Source organism: Manacus candei, unplaced genomic scaffold, assembly GCF_025592945.1.
Source record: "Manacus candei isolate 608988 ecotype Guabito, Panama unplaced genomic scaffold, ASM2559294v1 h1tg000137l, whole genome shotgun sequence".
NCBI classification, from domain to species: Eukaryota; Metazoa; Chordata; class Aves; order Passeriformes; family Pipridae; genus Manacus; species Manacus candei.
The window spans coordinates 79942-102916 of record NW_026138185.1 but is presented as its reverse complement, the minus strand read 5'-3'; the positions used below and the strand labels follow the sequence as shown (position 1 = coordinate 102916).

The 22975-nt window shown below is 52.2% G+C and overlaps 1 protein-coding gene across 8 annotated transcripts; it reads left to right on the top strand.

The window, feature by feature from the left end:
- The first annotated feature begins 167 nt into the window (after nt 1–167).
- On the top strand, nt 168–22029 carry LOC127462713 (zinc finger protein 501-like). 8 transcript variants are annotated; one of them, XM_051771586.1, is made up of 10 exons: nt 182–268; nt 4456–4569; nt 10882–10954; nt 16315–16961; nt 17319–17410; nt 18036–18173; nt 19021–19100; nt 19866–19909; nt 20161–20251; nt 20801–22029. In XM_051771586.1, exons 8-10 carry the CDS (start codon nt 19892–19894, stop codon nt 21799–21801), a joined length of 1110 nt encoding a protein of 369 aa, XP_051627546.1. In that variant the 5' UTR covers nt 182–268; nt 4456–4569; nt 10882–10954; nt 16315–16961; nt 17319–17410; nt 18036–18173; nt 19021–19100; nt 19866–19891; the 3' UTR covers nt 21802–22029. The 8 variants fall into 8 exon arrangements, with proteins under 8 accessions (XP_051627549.1, XP_051627546.1, XP_051627550.1 ...); XM_051771585.1 differs by lacking the exons at nt 182–268; nt 4456–4569; nt 10882–10954; nt 17319–17410 and having other exon boundaries at nt 12118–16961; nt 18050–18173; XM_051771588.1 differs by lacking the exons at nt 182–268; nt 4456–4569; nt 10882–10954; nt 16315–16961; nt 17319–17410 and adding an exon at nt 17577–17707 and having other exon boundaries at nt 18050–18173.
- The last annotated feature ends 946 nt before the right edge of the window (nt 22030–22975 follow it).

Genomic DNA, 22975 nt, shown 5'->3' with positions numbered 1-22975 from the left:
CCGCGCTCACCTCAGCGATGCGGGCGGGGGAGCTGCGGCCTCCCGGCCTCTCCTCCCGCTCCCGCCGCGCCCCCGTCTCGCCCCTGCCTCCCCCTCCTCTTTTTCTCTCCGCTCCGGCGGCTCCGGCTCCTCCCAGACCCCACCTCCCTCTCCTCCCTCCCTCCTCCCGCTCCCGCCCATCCGCGGCCTCCGCGGCCCCTGCAGGCCCCGCCGGACCGGCCGCCAACGGGGGGAGCCGCGGGCCGGGCTCCGACCCCGCCACCGACAGGTAACGCAGGGAGGGGGCACTGGGGGGACACGGGGGCTTGGGGGGGCTGGGGGTGGTCCCAGAGTCAAGGCGGGAGAGGCCGGGGGTGAGGAGAGGTGGGATGGTCGGGAAAGGGGGTGCAGGGGTGTATTGGTGCAGGATAAGGAGGTGCAGGGGGGACACGGTGCCGGGGAAGGGGGTTTCGAAGAAAAGAGGATGAGTGGGCTTGGAGACGTGGGATGGGGCGGTCCAGGGGGACCTTGTGCCCAGAAAAGGGGGATCCGGGGGTCCCTGGTGTCAGAGAAAGGGGGTCACGAGGTGGGGAGACAGGGGATGGCTGTGAAGGGTCTCAGGGGGTCCCTGATGTGAAGCAAAGGGGGTCTCAGAAAGGGAGGAATGGGGATCAAGTGGAGTCCAAGAGTTAAGGAAAAAGGGAGTCTGGGAGCAGGGAGAGGTGGGATAGGCAGGAAAGGAGGTGCAGGTAGGTATTGGTGCAGGATAAGGCAGTATGATTCCAGGGGGGTTCTGGAGCGAGGGAAGGGAGTGCAGGAAGGTCCCAGTGCCTGGGAATGGGGGATCAGGTGGGTCCCAAGGTCAAGAAAAGGCAGGACTAACAGTGGGGAGAGGAAGGATAGGGGGACCAGAGGATCCCTGTGCCCAGGAAAGTGGGGTCCAGGGGCCTTCAGTGTCAGGGAAAGATGGTTCATTGGATGGGCAGACCCAGGATGCGTGGGAAGGGGGTTCAGGGGGTCCTGAGTGTTGAGGAAAGGAGGGGTTGGGGACTGAGAGAGTCAGGAATGGGGGTCCAGGGTGTGCTAGGGTCAAGGAAAAGAGAGGGTTTGGGGGCTTGGAGAGGTGGGATGGCTGGGAAAAGGGGCTCAAGGGGCGCTTAGTGCTGGGTAAGGGAGTGCAGGGGGGTCCTGATGCCCAGGAATGGGGGTCCAGGGGTCCCAAGATAAAGGAAAAGGGATTGTGGAGTCTGGGAGAAGCAGGATGGCCAGGAAAAGGGGAACAGGAGTGTCCTGGAGCCAGGGAAGTGGGTGCAGGGGGTCCCAGTCTCAGATAAGGGAGTTCGGGGGGGGTCTCAGTGCACAGGAATGGGGGGTTCAGGGGGTCGTGGGATACTCCAGGACCCCCCTGCAGGAAGCGCCGGGAGTGGGGAACTAGGGAGACATGGAGATCTGGGGATCTGGGAGGTCCCAGGGTCAAGAAAAGAGGGGAACTGGGAGAGCTGTGAGAGCTGGGAAGGGGCTTCAGGGGGTCCTGGAGTCAAGGAAAGGGGGGGCTGAGGGTGAGGTGACCTGGGATGGCTGGGAATGAGGGACCATGGTCTCCGGGCTCAAGGAAAAGGGGGATTCAGGGACTGGGAGAGGCAGGAAGGCCAGGAAAGGGGGGCAGGGGGATCTTGGAGTCAAAGAAAGAGGGGTCTGGGGGCTGGAAAACCGGGAATGACCAGGGGTTCCCAGTCCCTGAGAAAACGGGGTGCAGGGGGACCCTGACAATAATAGGGAAGAGAAGGAGGAAACAATGGGATGAGGTTCCAAAGTGCAGATTTCCAGTGGCGGGAAGGCAGGCAGAGGGCAGGGAAGTGGCAGGGAAAGGGATCCCAGAGTGGATCTGCTGGTCAGGGCCAGAGTGGGAACTGGGAACAAGGATTTTGGCAATGCAGAGCAGTGGGAGGGGTTGCGCTTCTCCTCCTCCCCATCTTGCGCTTCCCAGAGCCCAGTCACTCCCAGTACGAGCCCAGTCACCTCCAGTATAAGCCCGCTACTACATCCCACTTGCACACACTATAGTCCCAGTTTCCCCCAGCATAGTGCCAGTCCCTCCCAGTATGAGTCCAGTATGATCCCAGTCCCCCCCAACAGGGTTCCAGTTACTCCCAGTTGCCCCCAGTGTAAACATAGTCACTCCCAATGTTGTCCCAGTCACCACCAGTATGGTTACTGACACTCCCAGTGTGGCCCCAGTTGCTCTCAGTATGATCCCAGTTGCCCCAACTGTGGTCTTAGTACTCCATGCATCATTCCAGTATCTGCCAGTTGATCCCAGTTGCTCCCAGTGTGTCCCCAGTTGGCTCCCAGCATGATCCCAGTAGCTCCTAGTAACCCCCACTAAGGTCTTATTCACACCCACTATAATCCCAGTCACTCCCAGTATGATTCCAGTTGCCCCAATATGATCCCAGTTGCTCTCTGTCAATGCCAGTATGATCCCAGTCACCTCCTGTATGATCCTAGTCACTGCCCACCACTCCCAGTATGATTCCAGTATGATGCCAGTCGCTTGCAGTCACTCCCAGTATGATCCCAGTTGCCTCCATCATGATTCTATTTGTTCCCAGTATCAACCCAGTCACTTGCAGTGTGATGCCATTTGCTCCCAGCATGGTCCCAGATGCTGCCAGTCACCCCCAGTATGATCCCAGTCACTGCCAGGTAGTCCCAGTACTGTCCTGTCACTCCCAGTCACCCCCAGTATGATCCCAGTCACTGCCAGGTAGTCCCAGTACTGTTCCTGTCACTCCCAGTTTCTCCCAGTATGAGCCCAGTCACTGCCAGGTAGTCCCAGTACTGTTCCTGTCACTCCCAGTTTCTCCCAGTATGAGCCCAGTTGCCCCCCACATGGTTCCAGTTGCTTCCTTTCACCCCCACTGTGGTTCCAGTCACCCCCAGCATCCTCTCAGTCACTCCCAGTTGCTTTCAGCATGATCCCAGTTGCTCACAGTCAAATCCAGTCACCCTCAGTGTGGTCCCAGTCACTCCCAGTATGACCCCAATCACCTTAAGCATTATCTCAGTTGCTCCCACTATATCCCAGTTGCCCATAACATGGTCCTAGTTGCCCCCAGCATGCTCCTTGTCACTCCCAGTATGATCCAAGTCACCATTAGTGTGATCCCAGTTGCCCCCAACGTGGTTCCAGTTGCTCCCTGTTCCTCACAGTGTCTTCCCAGTTGCCCCTAGTGTAGTCCCAGTCAGTCCCAGTGTGATCCCAGTCTCCCCCAGCATGGGCCCAGTTGCTCACAGTGCAATCCCAGTATGATCCCAGTTGCCCCCAGCATGGTTGCAGTTGCTTCCTGTTCCTCCCACTGTGATCCCTGTTGCACCCAGTTGCCCCTAGTATAGTCTCAGCATGATCCCAGTCTCTCCCAGCATGGTCCCAGTGTCACGGAGGCTTAGACAAAATTTATTAAGAAGTCCTGCCCTCGAGTCCCAAGGGGCAGAAAGGACTCCCTGGCTTCCTAAACCCCTGCTTGGAGAAGAGCCTGGGTGCACCTGAATCCAATCTCAGCCTTGGACTGTGTCAACAGTTTAAATTTAAGGAATTACGGAGGTGTGATTGAACCACTTTTGTCCCGCAGGTTTTAATAATTGGCAAATGAGAATATTTATATAAAATGAATCATTTATTTTAACAAATGATCAGACAAAAGATCTTAAACAGAATTATTTACTAGACAATATAAAGGCTAAAACTACTAGTAGTACAGTGTAAGATAGGACAGTGCACTATATTGAAGCAATTATTGAAGCAATTATATTCATGGCTGGGCTTCGTGAACGAAGATTTGGGAAGGGCTCTGCCCACGTTTGTCGCAAGCGCGTTGGTGGCTGAAAAGGCCAACAGGCATGTCCGGTTGCAAAAGGCACAGCAGAAAGGCTCCTTAGATGGTATATTCTGCAAGGCACAATTCTTTCTGCGTTGCCTTTTCTCCTCAAGGGTGATCCTGCTGCGTTCTCAAAAGCATCAGCAGCGTTATAGATGGTGTGTCTCCAGGCCTCCGATTGGAGGCCAGAGTAGACCAGTTATGGTGGTCAGTATGGCCAAGGCTGAGATGTTGTTTCAGGGAGTCCTTGTATCTTTTCGTCGGGGCTCCTCTCATGTGGCAGCCGGTGGCAAGTTCACCATAAAGCAGGATCTTAGGGAGGCGGTGGTTGGTCCTTCATCCTGGAGATGTGCCCTGCCCAGCACAGCTGTGTTCTCAGCAACATGGCCTGAATGCTTGTGACTGCTGCCTGTTCTAGAACAGATGGATTGGTCACATCATCTGAGCAGTGGATGTTTAGGATTGAACGGAGACAGTGTTGATGGAAGCGTTCCAGGGGACACAGGTGGTGGCGGTAGATGACCCATGGTTCAGATCCATACAAGAGAGTAGACAGCACTATGGCTCTGTAAACACTGATCTTGGTACTTTTCTTCAGGTGTTTGTTTCGCCAAACTCTTTTATGGAGTTTTCCAAAAGCTCTCGATGCCTTTGCTAACCTGTTGTCTGTCTCCCCGTCAATCTTACCATCCAAGGAGATGAGGCTGCCTAGGTAATTAAACTGCTGGACTGATTTGAGCTCTGATTGGCCAATGGTGATGTGGGGATGATGGGGGACTTCCTGAGGTGCAGGTTGGTAGAGAACTTCTGTCTTCTTTAGACTGACTTCCAGCCCAAAGAGCTCAGCAGCGTCTGCAAAGCAGGATGTTAAACGCTGCAGAGCTGCTTCTGTGTGAGCGACAAGGGCGGCGTCATCAGCATAAAGCAGCTCCTGGACAAGATGGTTTAAGGTCTTGGTGTGGGCCTTCAGACGCCTTACGTTGAAAAGGCTTCCATCAGTACGATATCGAATGTAGATCCCGTCCTGATCATCGAGGTCTGCCGTGGCCCTTTGGAGCATCCTGCTGAAAAAGACTGTGAATAGGGTTGGAGCAAGAACACAGCCTTGTTTCACACCATTGGTTATTAGAAAGGGCTCAGAAAGTGCATTGCCATATCTGACTTGGCCGTGCTGATCCTCATGGAGTGAGATGATCATTTTGAGGAACTTGGGGGGACAACCTAAACATTCTGAAATCTGCCACAGACCTTTTCTGCTCACAGTATTGAAAGCCTTGGTGAGGTCAACAAAGGTTACATAGAGACCTTTGTTCTGTTCCCTACACTTCTCTTGCAGTTGTCTGAGAACAAACATCATGTCTGTGGTGCTCCTGTTGGCTCTGAAACCACACTGACTTTCAGGTAGAATTTCTTCAGCTATAGCAGGTTCAAGAGTATTCTTCAAGAGTATTCTTCAAGAGTATTCTTCAAGAGTATTAGTCTGTTCAAGAGTATTCTTGCCAAGATTTTGCCAGCAATGGAGAGCAGAGTAATACCACGATAGTTTGAGCAGTCTGATTTAATTCCTTTCTTCTTATACAAAGTGATGATGACTGCATCTCGAAGGTCTGATGGGAGTTCGCCTGGTTCCCAACATCACACCACAAACTCGTGAAATTTGGTGTGGAGTGCAAGGTCCCCATGTTTCCAGACTTCAGGTGGAATTCCGTCAACCCCAGCTGCCTTGCCGATTTTCACCTGCTGTATGGCCTTGAGGGTTTCTCCTAAAGTGGGGGCAGTATCCAATTCATGCTTTACCAGTTGTTGTGTGATGGACTGAATTGCTGAATCTTGGACTACATAGCTGGTACTGAAAAGAGTCTGAAAGTGTTCAGACCATCGATTCAGAATGGAGGTTTTATCTGTCAGAAGTGTTTGCCCATCTGTGCTGAGTAGAGGGCTTTGGAGCTGGTATGTAGGCCTGTATGCTGTTTTCAGGGCCTCATAGAATCCTTTATGATCACCTGTGTCTGCACATAATTGAGTTTTTTCAGCTAGATCAATCCACCACTTGTTCTGGATGTCACAGAGTTTCTGTTGGAGCTTGCTGCATGTGAGACAAAAGGCTGTTTTTCTTGCGTGACAAGAAGGCAGTGCAAGGTGTGCTTGGTGGGCGGTTCTCTTCTTCCTCAGCAAGTCCTGGATTTCTTGATTGTTTTCGTCAAACCAGTCCTTGTTCTTCTTGAGGGAGAACCCTAAGGATTATTCAGAGGATTGCAGGATGCTGTTTTTAATAAGGTGCCAAGTTGATTCAGGGGAGGAATCTGCAGAATCTGTGGAATGGTTTTCGAGCCTAGTTTGAAGGTTAGCCTGGAATTTCTCTCTTACTGTGGCTGATTGGAGATTGTTAACTTGGAGTCTTCTCCTTGGGATACTGCCCCTTTTAGGTTTGAATTTGAGATTGAAGTTGAGTTTACAGTGCACAAGCTGATGGTCTGTTTGGCATTCTGTGCTGGGCATCACGCGGGTATGGAGGACATCGCGGGCATCTCTCTGTCGCCCCAAGACATAATCGATGAGGTGCCAATGCTTAGATCTGAGGTGCATCCAGCTTGTCTTCAGACTATTTTTCTGCTGGAAGATAGTGTTAGTGATGGTGAGCTGTTGCTCTGCACAGAATTCTAGCAGAAGTCGACCATTATCGTTGCAGTTTCCAACACCGTGCTTGCCTAATATTCCTTTCCAGGCTTCAGAATTTTTACCCACTCTGGCGTTGAAATCACCAAGGATAATGATCTTATCATCAGCAGGCACCTTTTGGGTAAGGCAGCGCAGGTCAGCGTAAAATTTATCTTTTTCAGCAGGGTCAGCTTGGAGAGTTGGGGTGTATATACTGACGTGTCGGTTGTTGTGGAGTGGAAGGCACAGGGAGATAATGCGGTCAGAGTGACCTCTTGGCAGATTTTCGAGTTTAGGAACAATAGAGTTTTTGATCATGAAGCAGACTCCTGAGAGATGTTTTTCGGTTCTGGGCTTACCTGACCAAAAGAGTGTGTAACTGGCACCATGTTCTCTGAGGCTGCCTTCTTCATGAAGGCGAACTTCACTGAGAGTGGCAATGTCGATGTTGAGACGAGCCAGCTCATGGGCAATTAGGGCAGAACAACACTCAGGACATCCGCTGTCCGCAGAATCGAGCATGGTTCTGATGTTCCAACATGCTAGAGTTAATTTAGGTACACCTTTGGAGGCAGGTGCGTGCCTTTGTCTTTTATCTTTGTGTGACCGCACTGGAAGAAGATGCCCGTTGGCCTGCGGTTAACCAACTGGGTGAAAGTGGAGATGAGCTTTGTTTAGGCCACCTTTTCTAGGCCCCTCTCCGAGTGCAGCAAGCAGTGCTGTCCTTGAAAAGGCTGCTTGGTGGTTCAGGGTGCTGCCCCAAGAGACTGTCATCTCCGGTCAGTCTCAAATGACCAATGCCCTGAACCGCCTGCATGCAGGGTTGGGTCTGCGGCTCCCAGTGCACCTCTCACCTGCCGTTTCGACCTCGCCCGTCGCTACAGGACTTTTTGCATGTGGGTAAAGGCTTCAAGCCTGCACAATGGATTTTTAGGTGAGATGCAGTATGTGCAGAACTGAGCCCACCCTTTAATCCTGAGGTTCATCTGCCAGGGCCGAGCGAGCTTGGACGGTGGCAGCGAGGTCCTCAGGACGTAGGTTTGATTAGAGTGACCTTCTCTTAGATGGATGGCCTTACAGGGCTGACGAGCTCCATCTGCCCAGGTTTGGGATTAGAGTTGTCCTTCTCCTAGGATGACTGCCAGAAGGCTAACAAGCTCATCCTGCCCACAGATGTATTGTGTCTGACCCTGCTGTTTTCACCTGTCTGGCATGGGTGACCCTACCAAAGGCGTGTACCATTGCCAGCATAGCTCACAACCGCATAGGGGCACACAGGCTACGTTCCTGTTAGAACGGTTTGGGCAAGTCTTACATTTCCTACTTTACTATCACCTATTTATATACAACCATGAGGAGATCCCCAGGAACAACCCTTTGTCCTGCCCACCTTTCAGGACGTAACAGAGCAAAGCAAATATATCCAGAACATGCTGAACCTGGGCAGTAGCCACAGGTGAGCCAAAACCAAACAGACAAACAAACCGACCAACCGTTCTGGCCCCCGTACACATCCAAGGCTGGGGTGCCTTTCAAGGCCCCAGCTTGGCTGGGACCCCCATCACTCTAAAGGAACCCCACTATCCACTCTGACCATATCCTTCCTCCACTGTGTTACCACATATCTTCAGGCACACTGCTCACCTGTGACACTTCATACAGGAGTGCCCCGCTCTCCCTCCTGCCAATCAGAGGACCCCCATGGCCCACACGATACCCCTCCCCTCTCTTCCCGTACCCCCACTCCCCCGTATCCCCCCTCCCATCCTCTGTACCCCCCTTACCCCCAAACCTGGAACGGCAAACCTCTGTGTGCTCCGAAGCTGCTCTCTCCTCCTCCACGGGCGTGCAGCAACTGCCAGCAAGGCTCCCCCACTCTCTCTCTCCCCTCTCCTGTCGTGGCCGCGCCTGGGGCCTGAACCGCGGTGCCGGGGGGGACTCCCGGGGGACTCCCAGGCAGCCCAGGACCCCGCCACACACACGCACCAGCCCGGACCCACCGCTCACCCGTGGCACGGGGGGGGCTCCCAGCAACCCGGGACCCCACCACTCACCCGTGGCACGGGGGGGGCTCCCAGCAACCCAGGACCCCACCACTCACCTGCGGCGCTGGGGGGAGACTCCCAGGGGACTCCCAGCCAGAAGCAATTATATTAAAGCCTGCAAAAAGGAAATAATTATTAATTAGAGATGGATGTAACTCACCCAGACCAACACTTCTGGGGAGATCTCTGCTCTCAACCTGCAGGAGTGACCTTGGAGGTGTCCCCAGCCAAGGGAGGAATCTCCACACCTACACCCCAGGGAGGGTTGTGTCAGAAGAACCTGACTGTATGAGAGGGGACTGGACTTGTATAGTATAAAGTGATTGACTGCCAGTCACACCTTTACAGCCCCTCGAGCAGCTGATGATGACTCGATGTCTGGTGACCCAGGGTGGTTTTAGCACAATAACACCAAGGCAACACTGTGGCACCAGCAGCTGATGGCTTGCATTGTGTGCATTCTCTGATTGGATTTTAGGTTTTATCAGGGGTAGGCTCTCCTGCCACACCCAGTCACACCCAGTTGCCCTCAGTATAGATCCAGTCACTCCTACTTGCTCCCAGTTGCTCCCAGTGTGGTCCTAGTCATTCCCAGTATGGTTACAGACACTCTCTGTATTATCCCAGTCCCTTCCAGTCACTCCCAGTGTAGCCCAGTCACTCCCAGGATGAGCCCAAAGCTCCTGGAACACCTGGAGGACCCATCTTGAGGAGGGTCCCTCTAAGCTCTGTGGAGGAAGAGCCCAAGGAGCTGAGGTTCCCCCAGAGCCCCCCAGGCAGGAGAAAGTGGTGACAACCCCCCAGCCCAGGGCTCCGGGAGCACCAGGGGGTCTCCAGCCCGACCCCCCAGCAAGGGGCTCCCACAACCCCTCATGCTGTTCCCAAAATCCCTTGGGATCCCCCATCCATCTCTGCATTCCCCCCTCCAAGATCTCCAGCCTCCTGAGATGAGCCCAAAAGGCTGGAAGTGCCCACCCGGGGGGGACCAAAACCCCCAAATTTTTATCTCCATCCACCACTTTTGCCCCTTTTCCTGTTCTTTTGCCCTTCCTGGGATCCCCCCCAGGGGGTGGAAGCAGCCAAGAGCCCAGCGCTGCCCCATCCCGACCTGCCCCAGCTCTGTCGCTGCTCCTCCTGCAGGATGGGATGGGTTTGGGGGGAAGGGAGGACCAAGGGTGGGTGCTGGGCCTGGGGGAGGAAGAGGAGGGATGCAGAAAGGAGTGGAAGAAGGGGTGGAGGTAGGAGAAGGAGGTGGAGTTAGGGAGGAGAAGGAGGAGGAGGGATGGAGGAGGAGGAGCAGGAAGAGGAGGAGCAGGGGGAAGAGGAAGAATAGAGGAAGTGGGGGAGCAGGAAAAGGAGGAAGAGGAAGAGGAGGAACAACCATCACAGTTCCTCCCACCCTGGAAGCATCGCCCCACCTGCATTCCACAGATGACTGGGGAGGGGGAGCTCGCCCCAGATATCTTGGGGGGTCCATGTTGGGTTTTTGGGGGGAGGGGATGTTTGCAGCTTAAAGACTCCAGAATGAACTGCAAATGCCCCTTGGGGAGATACTGGGGGGTCCCCAGCAGGTAGGTTTTTTTGGTGGGGGTCCCAGCAGGTGCCAGCAGGCAGGAGCCACGTGTCCCATCTCAGGGGGCGTCCACCAGTTTTGGGGACCTCCAGCAGACCCAGGTGGGGAACGCCGGGACCCCCAGAGTGGGGAGAGTGGAGAGGGGTGATACTGGAGCTGGGTGAACCCCAGCAGCCTGGGGAGGGGGGGAGCACAGAGATGGGAGAACCCTGGGACATGTAGCATCCAGGAGAGGAGAAAATCTGGAGGAGAGGACCTCTGGGATACTGAAACTGGAGCCTGGAAAGAGAGGACCCCCAGCAGCCTGGAGAGGGTGAGACCCAGGAGAGGGGGAACCCCTGGGAATCCAGCACCCAGAATCAGAGAGCGAAGGGAGAATGGACCCCTTGACCCCCAAAGCCCCCGGCATCCCTAAGCAGAACCATGGAGCGGGAGGAACTCCAGGACCCCAAAGTGAGGAGTCTGGAGAGGAGACACTCCTGGGATTCCCAAGGCCACTGGCAGCCTGGAGGGGGCAGAGATCCTGGAGAAGGGTGACCCCCAATACACACGGCACCACGAGCAGCCTGGACAGGGGGACCCCCAGAACCCCAAAGTGGAGAGACTAGAGAGGGGGAACTCCTGGGAGGGTTTTTTGGGGCTGAATCTTCATGTTTTGGAGGTTTTTATGGATACCATTCCAGGAGGAATCCCCAACCCAATGTGCTCACACCCAAAACCTGTTTTGGGTTTTTTCCCACCAAAACAGGATTTCTGATTCCCAAACCTTGGCTGGATGGAGGAGGAGGCTGTGAGGAAGATGCCCCAGGACACCCAGGCAGGTGAGGAGGAAGTCAGTGCCCCTTTGCTTTGTCCTGCATCTTCCAGCCGAGCATGGCCCCGGCTACAGGACAACCCCGCTGCCATCGCCGTCCTGCCGGGGCCGGAGTTGGGGGGATGTCCTTGGCCTTCCCTGTGGGCCGGAGGCAAATCCCCTCCCTGTCCTTCTTCCTTCCTGCCCCAGGCCCCGAGCTGAGGACGGAGAGCACGGAGGACAAATCCCCCCGTGAGACCCTGGTGGGAGAGGCCGTTTTGAAGGGCTCCCCGGCGCAGGAAGGCAGCGGGGAGGAAAAGCCACAGAGATACCCAACAAGGAGGGGCTCCAAAGCCAGCCCAGGGTGCTCTGAGGAGGAAAGAGCCAGCCTGTGCCGGGAAGGCGGCTGGAACTTGAGCCGGAGCTCCGACCTAGTGGTCCCTGAGCAGCCTCCCAGCAGGGAGAAGCCCTTCAGGTGCTTGGAATGTGGGAAGAATTTCAGTCACAATTGCAACCTGATCCGCCACCAGATGATCCACAGGGGAAAACGACCCTACAAGTGCTTGGAATGTGGGAAGAGCTTCAGAAAGAGCTCCAACCTTATCAGCCACCAGAAGATCCATACTGTGGAGAAGACCTACAAGTGCTTGGAATGCAGGAAGAGCTTCAACCACAGATCTGAACTGGTTCGCCACCAGAGCATCCACACTAGGGAGAAGCCCTACAAGTGCTTGGAATGTGGGAAGAGCGTCAGCCACAGTTCCAGCCTGATCCGCCACCAGATGATCCACACGGGGGAACGGCCCTACAAGTGCTTGGAATGTGGGAAGAGCTTCAGAGACAGCTCCACCCTGCTCCGCCATCAGCAGATCCACATCAGGGAGAAACCTTACAGGTCCTTGGAGCGCGGGAAGAGCTTCAACCACAGCTCTGAACTGGTTTGCCACCAGAGCATCCGCACTGGAGAAAAGCCCTACAAGTGCTTGGAATGTGGGAAGAGCGTCAGCCACAGTTCCAGCCTGATCCGCCACCAGATGATCCACACGGGGGAACGGCCCTACAAGTGCTTGGAATGTGGGAAGAGCTTCAGAGACAGCTCCACCCTGCTCCGCCATCAGCAGATCCACACCAGGGAGAAGCCTTACAAGTCCTTGAAATGCAGGAAGAGCTTCAGCCACAGCTGGTGACCCACTGGAGTGCTGAGGCCTGAACAACAGGCCCTGAGCCAAGGTTGACCTTTAGATGAACCTTTCAACCTAATGTTGTATTAAGTCATGTATCCGCTTATCAGCAAAATCTATGTATGCTTGTTAGTAAAATAGGTACTGTGATAAGACTACACCTGTGTAAATATGTGTGCTTATTAGTAAGATATATTTTTGTTCTCTCATTAGTGAATAACATTTGTATCTGTTCATTAATGAAATATGTATGATTGTCAGCAAAATATGAGTATATTTATCTTTCTGTATTTAGAGACTAGTCAAGGCCATGGAAGTGGATCCCTGGCCTTGTTTGGCAGCAGATGGTGCAGGATGACTCCCTTGGTTTTCCCCTTAAGCCCTGGCCAGGCTTTAGGTGAAACCCAAGGAGAGAAGGAAGCCAGATGTTTTCCACACTAGTGGTTATGTAAGTTTGTTTGTTCAACAGTATAAAAGCTGGACCCTCTCACAGCAAAGATAGAGACCTCCCCTATGATTGGATGGCCTGCATAGGACTTCCCAGATCCCGAGAGGGGTTCTCTGACCCTTTGCTGTGACCGGGGTTCCCCAGGTGACCTGCAGGTCTGGATGCTGGTAATGTATCAGGGTAACTGGTGATTTCTTAGTGACTGTAGACAGTCTTTGTAGTAACGATGAGGTGCATTACTGAGCTTATCTTTTTGCAATTCTCTGCTGTTTTGCATTAAAGTAACATTACGCACTTGTTCCTTAAGGTTGGTGTCTGTGTCTCTCGTGCTGACCCTCATCCCCTTGGCAAAACAACTTGAGGTGTCACCGTGTGCTTGTCTGTGACCTCTCTACTTCTGAGCAGGCTGGAGACACCTCTGATGTCACCATGGAGCCCCTGTTACTGTGCATGACTTAATGGATCTTTAGGACCCGAGAGACCTCTGGGATGTCATCATGCAGCACCTGTCACAACCAGTGACCTCATGGCTCCTTAGAAACCCTAGAGACCCCTGGAAAAACCTGGATGACAACTTGATGAAACAGATCCTAAGGGAGCTGACTCAGATCAGTGCCCTCCTTGATCTGCTACTTGTCCACAGAGAGGATCTCATGAGCAAGTGGAGATTGGGGCCATCTTGGCCACAGCAACCATGAAGGGATCGAGTTTTAAATCTCTGTTACAGGAGGAGAAATGCCAGCAAAACCTCAGCTCTGGCCATGAGGAGAGCAGACTTCAGGATTGAAAATGTTTTTTGCACATGCTGGAGTCCATCAGCCCATGGCTGGGCAAACACATCATGGGGTGGGTGAGCAATTGGCTCATGGGTCGAGCACAGAGGGTGACATCAGACTGGTGACCTGTCACTAGTGGGGTTCCATAGGGCTCAATCTTGGGCCCTGTGCTCTTCAACATCTTCATAAATTACTTGGACACAGGACTGGAAAGGACACTTTGCAGATGACACAAAACTGGGAGAAGCTGTTGACTCCTTTGAAGACAGGGAGGCCCTGCAGAGAGACCTGGACAAATCCGGGGGCTGGGCAATCACCAACCACAGGAAGTTCAACAAGGAGAAGTGCTGGATTCTGCCCCTGGGATGGGACAATCCTGGATGTATGGACAGACTGGGAATGAGAGGCTGGAAAGCAGTGCCAGAAAAGGGCCCTGGGGGTCCTGGTTGGTGGCCACTTGGCCACGAGTCAGTGTTACGACCCACCCCAGAAAAAGGGGAGGAGGGTAACCCAGGTTCTTATCAATAATTCCCTTGGGGTGGATTAGAGTGAAACGACACTGAATAATCGGTGTCTGAAAACATATATTGGTAAGGTTTATTTTAACAATTTTGTATCAACAGGTATGCTAGCAGTTTGGGTGTTGTCATGTAACAACGTGGCATAGAGATAACCTTTGGGGGGGGAGAAAATGCATAGGGGAGAGAAAGACAGGATAAGAGTAAGGGAGAGTAATGAAAAGCTGAGAGCGCACAGATGTCCATAGTCACCACCCACGGGGTCCAGCGATGACACTTGGTAGTTGCTGCTTCCATGTCTGTGAGTTGAAGTGGTGGCCTTGATCTGCTGGGGGTGAAGGAGGGAAGCCCCCACACGCCAAGAAGTTATGAGTTATTATATCCATGGTCAGTGTCACGGGCCATGCCTCCAGCCTCCAAACTCTCCCTGGGCCTGCGCAGTTTCTGTGTCTGGCCTGGTTCCCGCCTTTTTAAGATTGGCAGAGGAGGGGATGGGTTTTTATGGGCCATCAGAGGTCCTGCCTTTTCGGGGCTTGACACCTTCAGCACTGGAGGGAGGGATGGGCCCAATTGCCCATCAGAGGTATAATACAACAGTCAAAAGCCTGCAAACTTGTCTCTTCGCTGGAGGCAGGGACAGGCCCAACTGCCTATCAGAGGTACAATGCAAAGGTCAAAATCTTGCAAGAGTCTCCTAGAATGCATAAATCTTTAACCATTTCAGTCTCTGACAGTCAGCAGTGCCCTGGCAACCAGGAGGGCCAAGCCTGTCCTGGGGGCATCAGGCCCAGCATGGCCGGCCAGGCCAGGGAGGGGATTGTCCCGCTCTGCTCTGCCCTGGGGCGGCCTCACCTGCCCCATTGGGGCAGTTTGGGGGGACACAGTGGAAGGGAGAGATTGAGCCATTAGAGAGTGTCCAAAGGAGCGTAAGGAAGATGAGTAAGGACCTTGATTTGAAGGCGTGTGAGGACACTGAGGGCACTTGGTGTGTTCAACTGGAGCAGAGGAGACTGAGGGGAGACCTCAGTGCAGTTCCAGCTTCCTTGAGAGGGTCAGAGGAGGGGCAGGCCCTGAGCTCTGCTCTGTGAGGACCAGGGACAGCACCCCAGGGAATGGCCTGGAGCTGTGTCAGGGCAGGGTTAGGTTGGATATTAGAAAAAGGTTCTTCCCCCAGAGGCTGGTTGGGCACTGACCAGGCTCCCCAGGACAGTGGTCACAGCACCAAGGCTGACAAAGCTCAAGAAGTATCTGTATGATACTCTAAGGCACATGGTGTGACTCTTGGGGATGGTCTTGTACAAGGTTAAGAGTTGGACTCAATGATCCTTGTGGGTCCCTTCCAACTCAGCACATTCTGTGATTCTTTGAATGGCCCATTGATTTCATGAGGTTCCAAAATGTCTCAGGATTGCTTTGGTTCCATGAGGCCCTGCATGTCACAGTGGCCCCTTGGTTCCATGAGATTCCACAGTCTCCCTGTGTTCCTTTGGTTCCATGAGGCCCTGCAGTGTCACAGTGGTCCCCTGATTCCATCAGTTCCTCAGTGTCAAATGGCCCCTTGATTCCATGAGGTTCCACAATGTCAAAATGACCCCATGACATTCTGCAGTGTCACAATGGACCCCTGTATTCCATTAGGCCCCTCAGTGTCAAAATGAGGCCTTGATTCCATGGGGTTCTGAAAGGTCCCAGGGTACCTTTGTTTCCATAAAGCCCTGTTGTATCTGGGTTTAATTCTCTATTGGAACTGGTGTAACTATTGTATTCTCCAATATAACTGCTTTAACTGGTTTTATTCTCCAACGGAACTGGTGTAACTGGTTTATCCAATGTGGCATCCCAGGGAACCTGTAGCTTGGAATGGGGAAAAACAACTCAAACAATGCACTATTTGCAAAGCCCTCACTGGGGAATGGAGAAGTGCGGTCCTGCTGCTCTTGAGGTCGAGTGATGCTGGAACAAACTGGACTCATTGATCCCAAAATTTGAGAATGAAGATGTGGCAGAGTTGGGAAAATCACCAGATAGAGGAAGAAACAAGTGACACCACTGAGAACTTCTCCAGAGCTGCTGAACTGGTTCAACCTGGACACACCTGACTGACAGACTTGCACTTTATACTTGTAACACACAGGTAATATAGAAATGCCAGAAATAATGTTTTGTCATTGTTTCTGCCTGTCAAAACTTCCTACCAAAAATTCTCTGTCAGCTTTCTGCCAGAAGTTCTCACCAGAGCTTCCCCGGAGCTTTCCTGCCAAAAGATCCTGCTATTGTTTATGGTTATCATATCTCCTCAGACATCTGAATAGGGCTACGTGCCAAGAAACCATGTACAACCTCCTTTGAACACTATAAAAGTTGAGGGAAAATTTTGGAAAATCAAGGAGAGAGGAAAGGGAGAGAGAACTGGTTATTGAAGCTGAGAATCTCTCCCCACCTCCCCCTCACCTTTCCTCTGCCAGCAGGTGCTGCCACTGGAGACTGGAACTGTGCCGGCCTGGAGAGGACTGAGACCCACCGTGCCACCTGCATGAGTTGCATCTTATCCTTCCACCCTGACCATATTTCTGGGGGCCGAAAGGTGCAGCTGAACCAGCACCCTGCATGGCCTGGGACATGGCTCAGCATGAGCAGGGAAACCACACATCCTGGCTGCATTCCAGAGAACTAAAACTGCTAACACCCCCCCCAGCTAAAGAGATAACATCGAAAAGCAGCAGAGACAGAGAAAAAAAAGGGCAGAAACTGCTTCTCCCCCCCCAACTTGGCAGAAAGGTAGTTTTGGTGGTATCTTTTCTCTACTTCTAGAAGTAATCTTAGCATTTTCCAACCTTTTCTTATTTTTTCCTCTTTCTCTTTGCATCTCTTAGCAATTAATAAAATCAATTTTGGTATCAGCGGATAACTTGTGTGAGTTTTAATTTTGTTCAAGAGAATATTTGAATCTGAAGTTCTTTCTGCAACATTTAAGCAGATTGTAACAATACTATAAAAGCCCAAATTTTAAGGGAAGGATCTTCTGAATTATCCCTTCTTGGAGTGTGGAGATTCCTCCTCGGAGTGGGGACGCCCCTCAAGATCACTCCTTTACCCACAATTGTTGGTCTGGGTGAGTCACATCAAGCTCTACTTGATTTTGCCAGCTTTGCTATAATTGCTTCAATATTGCTTCCTAGTGCTCTATACTCTACTAATAGTTGTAGCTCCTACATGGTGTAGTAAATAATTCTAATTAAGGTCTTTTTGTCTAATCATTATCAGAATAAATCCTATATATTTATATAAATGTATTTGCTTTGCCATCCTTAATCCTGTGGGATAAAGTTGTATAAAGGCCCACTGGTAAGACCAGTTTGCCCCCTGGCCACAGTGAGGGCCCTGAGTCCTTTGAGAAGTCAAGGATCATCCCCATTCCCCACATTCCCACCCATTCTTGCCCTTTCCCACTTAATTTTGCCCATTCCAGTCGCTTCCTGCCCTCCAGGACACCACCTGAAGCTGCCACTGGGATCTTGCCCACGTTGGCTGGGCTCCAGCACCACCAGGCACCTGTGCCAGGTGTGTCCCTCCACACATGGATGTCACAGGGACATCCCGGAATTATTAATTTTAAGGTTGTACCAAATCTGGGTGGTTTTGGGGACTATTTGCAGTGATTGTGTAATGACACTGAAATTCATCAACCAATGGGAAGGAAGGGGGCAGAGCTGGAAAGTTCTGTGGGCAAATATGGTGAAAAGTCCTGAGTTGTAACCATGGGAGGGCAGAGTGGGCAGCCCTGTTGGATTGGGGGTTCTGGGGGAATGGGGGGCCCAGGAGATATGATTAAGGGGATTGAAGTCCCAGGGAATGGAGGTCCCAGGGAATGGGAGTCCTGGGATGCAGGTGCCAGGGAGGGGGACCTAGGGAATGGGGTTACCACGGGAATGGGGGTCCTAGGGACGGGGAACGGCTGGGTGGGCACAGGGGTCACGGCTCCTTCACTGGTGGCCTCAGATTTTGGGCTGACCAGGGTCTGGTGCAGCCTCCCAGGGGTACCTGTGCCCTGGGGGGGCACCCCAGGAGGATCCCGGGGGTTCGGGGGGGCTCCAGGGCTGCTCCCCTCCTTGCCCTGCCCTTGGGCTTTTCCTTCTCTTTATTTCTATGTTTTTCCATATTTTCCTCACTTTTGCCCCCTCCAAAGCCCCCCTCTCCCAGGTCCTGGCTTGGCGAGCGGAGAGGCCACCGGAGCAGATCCTGCCCAGATCCTGCACCTTCCCACTCCAGACCGATCCATGTCCACACAAACAGACCCCCTGCAGCTGCAGGCAGGTGACCCCAGGTGATTTTGGGGTCTTTTGGCTCACGTTTGTATGTTTCAGTGATTTGGGGGGTCTTTGGCCTCATTTTCATGGTCCTTGGGCTGATTTTGGGGGTTTTTGAGCCCATTTCTTGGGTGATTTAGGCTGATTTTTGGGGTCTTTGAGCTCATTTGTGGGTGTTTTGGCTCAATTTTGGGGTGTTTGGGTGAATTTTTGGGCATATTTTGGACCATTTTGGGGACTTAAGACTCATTTTGAGGTTCTTTGGGCTGATTTTGCGGGGTTTTGGGCTGATTAGATGGGTATTTTGGATCATTTTGGAGGTCTTTGAACAGATTGGGGGGGGGTTGCCTTATTTAGGGGGTCTTTAGGCTGATTTGGGGGACTTTGGGCTCACTCTTGGGGTGTTTGGGACTATTTTTTGGGTCTTTTACCTCATTTTCCAGGTCTTTGACCTGATTTTGGGTGTCTTTTGCCTCATTTTTGCCTCATTTTTGAGATCATTGGGCTGAGTTTTGGGGTCATTTTTTGGGTCCTTGGCTGATCTTGTGGTCTTTGAGCTGATTTTTGGGGCCCCAGAGACTTTGCCACTTTTGAGAATAAAACAAAGATTATTCCTAAAAAATGTTATTTTTTTTAATTCACCAAAGGGAAAAACAGGAATTACGGGGATTTCCCTCAAAAACTCCTATTTTCAAGCTGTGTTTTGGGACTCCAGGACAATTCTGGGACTCAAATTTAAAAACAACCCCTGAAAAGTGAAGTGAAAAGTCCCCAAAATGCAGAAAAATCTCCCACAAAATCCCACTTCCTTTTTTATTTTTTACATTTTTTGACGTTTTTCCTGGTTTTGGGGGGACTTTTCAGGGCTCAAATATCACAGAAAACAGCTCGGAAGGACTGAAAACAACCAAAAAAAAGTGATTTACGCGGAAATCGGATCAGAGGTAAGGAGGGACCCCATAATATGGAGCTGAGGAGCCCCAAAATGTTGATTTTGGGAGGTGAGACCCCGAAATTTGGATCGGGGGGAGAGGGAGCCCAAAACGTGGATCTGGGAATTCGGCAGCCTAAAAATGAGGAGTTTGGGAGGAGGGATCCCAAAATTCGGAGCTGAGGAACTCCAAAATGTGTATTTGGGAAGTGGAGAATCCCAAAATGTCAATTTTGGGAAGGGGGATCCCAAAATTTAGAGAGAGAGACCCCAAAATGTGCATTTTGGGAACAAAAGAACCTCACATTTTGGTGTTTGGGAACAGGGGAACCCAAAACATGGAATTTGGGAATTGGAGACCCCAAAATTTGGAGTTTGAGGGGGGACTACAAAATATGGAGTCTGGCAACCCCAAAATTTGGATTTGGGAAGGGAATGCAAAATTTGGAGGGAGGGAACCCCAAAATGTGGAGTTTGAAAAGGGGGAACACCAAAATATGGACCTGGGATTTGGGGAACCGTAAAATATGGAATTTGGGAAACAAGAAGTCCCAAGATTTGGATTTTGGGAAGGGAGACCCCAACATTTAGAGATGGGGAGCCCCAAAATGGGGTTTTTTGGAAGGGGGGATCCCAAATTTTTGAGGGATGGATCCCAAAATTTGGATGGAGAGACCCCAAAATGTGAAACTTGGGAATGGGGATCCCAAAATGTGGATTTCGAGGGGTCATGGCCCCAGGGCTGCTAAAATTCATGTGTTTTTTTTTTAAATTTCAGATTTTCCCACAGACTCCAGTGGATCCATGATGCCACTGCTCCAGGTATGGCTGGGCTCAGGATTTAAAGATCTTTTGGGAATTTTGAAGCATTTCGGGGCAAAAACAGGGATTTTTTTCCCAGAGCCAGAAAATTTTAATTCTTAAAAAATTCAAAATTAAATGAAATTAATTTAATTAAATCCAAAATCAAGGAATTTGGGGGATTTCATCTTAAAATGTCAGTGGAAAAAGAGGAATTTGAGATGTGGTAATTTGGATGGGAGTAGGTGACGCCTCCCATGGTTCCCCCCCAGATCTTCCTCCTCTTGCTTGACCTTGGAATTTTGGGAATTCTGGGAATTCCAGCCGTGGAAGTGCCAGGAAGTAGGCTCCTGGATGTCCTCAGTGAGTCTTGGGCCCTCCCAGCCCCTTCCAGTCCCTCCCAGTTCCCTCCCTCCCAGTATGTCCCAATGCCTTCCAGTTCCCCCAATCCCCTCCCATTATATCCCAGTTCCCTCCCAGCATATCCCAGTCCCAACCCTGTCTATCCCAGTGCCCCCCAGTCCTCTCCCAGTGACCCCAGTTCCCCTTCCAATAAATCCCATTTCATGCCCAGCCCCTCCCAATTCTCTCCCAGTGATCCCAGTTCCCCGCTCAGTACATCCCAGTTCCCTCACAGTATATTCCAGTCCCTCACAGTGCCCACCAATCCCTTCCCAGTGACCCAGTTCCTCCCTCTCCCAGTCTATCCCAGTGCCCCCCAATCCTCTCCCAGTGTGCCCTGTCCCCTCCCAGTAGCCCAGTCACTGACCCTTGACCCCAGTTCCAACCCAACCCCACCCACCTCTTCCAGAACATCCCTCTGGCCTCTCCCACCCTCCAGTCCGGGACAGAATTCCCTCCTTTTCCCAAAAACTCCTCCCCTTTTTTCAACCCCCCCCATTACCTCCTCAGACACTCCCATCCGAAAGCGAGACCAGGGTCCCCCTTCCCACCTCAAGTGGGAGCCCTTCCAAGGCCGTCTTCCCCCCGACGCCGTCTCCAGCTGGAACCGCCATACCGGGCGCCTGGAATTCATCTGTTCCACGATGGAGCTCGGCTGCAATTCCGGCTCCTACGATCCCGTCAGGGGCCCCTATTGCTACTTCCCGAACAGGGGACAGGAGAAGCACACCTCCAACTTCAACATCTTAGTCAACGCCGGCGGCTTTGAGACCTTGGATTGGGTGGATGATTCCTTTGGCACCGTCCCAGAAAATGCTGTGGAGAGTTGCCCATCGGTTGACATCTTCGTGGGGCGGAGCCGGGATGGGCTTGGAAAGGTCTCCAAGGAGCACCGGGCACTTTTCGTGGCACTGGGGGGGGAGGAGGTTTGGTACAAGTGGTATCAAGTCTTGGTAGTCAAGACGGGCCCATCCGACATCTCCATCGTGGACGTTGCCTACAACCTGAGCACGGCACTGGAACATTCTGAGGACGTGGTCTTGGCCGAGGCTCCAGTGCAGAACGAAGGCTGTGGGGCAGCCCCAGGGTCCACCTTCTTGGAAGAGGCCACGGAGACGGAGCACACGTGGCGCTCAGATCACCCCGCGCTGGCCACCGTGCGCGGGACGCTCCGGGCGGCCCCGTTGGTCCTCACCGGGCCGGGCTGGGCTGCGGCCAACGTCACCTCCCTGCCGTGGGTGGGCGCGGCCAGCATCGCTAAGTTCGTGTCCCACGGGCCCCACGAGGTGCGGGAGGAGGTGCCGGCGCGCTCGGAATGCACCGCGGTGCTCCGGGGACGCCGGCGTGACCTCCAGGTGATGTTCACTGCCCAGCTCCGCCGGGAATTCCGTGATGGATTCCAGCACAGTGTGGGGGTCACTGGCTGGGCACAGACCCGGGTGGTCACTGGGGTCAGTGCCAGGATTGAGCAATGCCGAGAACTCGCCAGGGTCCCGCCATGTCCAGCATAGGGAGGGACCTATGCTGGACTTTGGGCTGGATCCCAAAATTCCTCTCCAAAGATTTTTCCTGGTGTTTTTCCCCTAAATAATCCCACAAAATGCAATAGCAGAAACTTGGAATGCAGGGCAATGCTTGGATTTGGTGGGTTTCCCCATATTTTTGCTTTTTGTGGCATGACCTTTATCCCTTTCTGAAACCACATGGCAAAACTGTGCAAAAACATGGCATTTTCTGACTGAATTTCCTGTTTTCTCCAAAAATTCTGTAGAATCTGGGATGGGGGGTCCCTGGGGCAGTCCAGAACTGGAGGGTGGAGAGGGATTGGGAGTCCTGGAATGTTGGGAGGGGTGTTCCAGAGATCTGAGGGGACCCAGGGAGCTTAGGGGGAACACAAGGATTTGGGAATGCCCCAAATTTTGGGGGGGGAGAGAAAAGATTTGGGGAGACCCCAAATTTTTGAAGGGAGGGAGACAGGGATCTGGGGAGACCTCAAATTTCCTGGGGGAGGGGGGTGTCCCCAGAGAGGTGAGGGGGGCCAGGGGGCTGGGAGCAGTCCAGACCCCCCGGGTGCCGTTTGCCATCCAGCTGCTCCAGGAATTCCACACCGGCTCCGGGCACAGTGAGGGGGCACCAGGTGGGCACCGAGGGCGAGCGGGGCCGGCAGCTCACTGGGGTCCTGCTGTGTCTGGTGGAGGGAGGGGGCAGAACCCCAAAATCCATTTTTTCCTGGAGAATTCTTTGGTTTTCTCAAAAAAAGTCCTACAAAATGAGGGTGAAATAAACGAGAACGCCAGTTTTCCCATCTGCATTCTCTGTAGAATTTAAAAACTTTAATTACGTTTCCTTTACAATTTTAATTCCTTTTTCTTCAATAAATGTAAATAATTTTTTAAAAATATTTTTTAAAAATTAATTCATTAAAACTTTTTAAAATTAAATTTTAGGGAGCATTTACCTCCCACCTCCTCCTTCTTCGATCTTGTTGAAAAAAAAGATGAAGAAGTTAATTATTCCATATGAAATCAATAAATATTAAATTATACTGGTCAACGGATCAGAAAAAAATATTTATTTTAACAGAGTTTTTTCAATTTTAGAATATTTTAGAAATTCCCCAAGGGAAAAAGACCTGCTGAAAAATCAAGACTGAACTGAAAAATTTCCTCTATAATTGATTTATTA

Bases quoted from the DNA above. Each gene is read 5' to 3' on its own strand.
- LOC127462713 (XM_051771586.1), top strand. The intron at 20,252-20,800 runs GTGAGTCTTGGG...TTACCTCCTCAG, and splicing joins TAGGCTCCTGGATGTCCTCA to ACACTCCCATCCGAAAGCGA.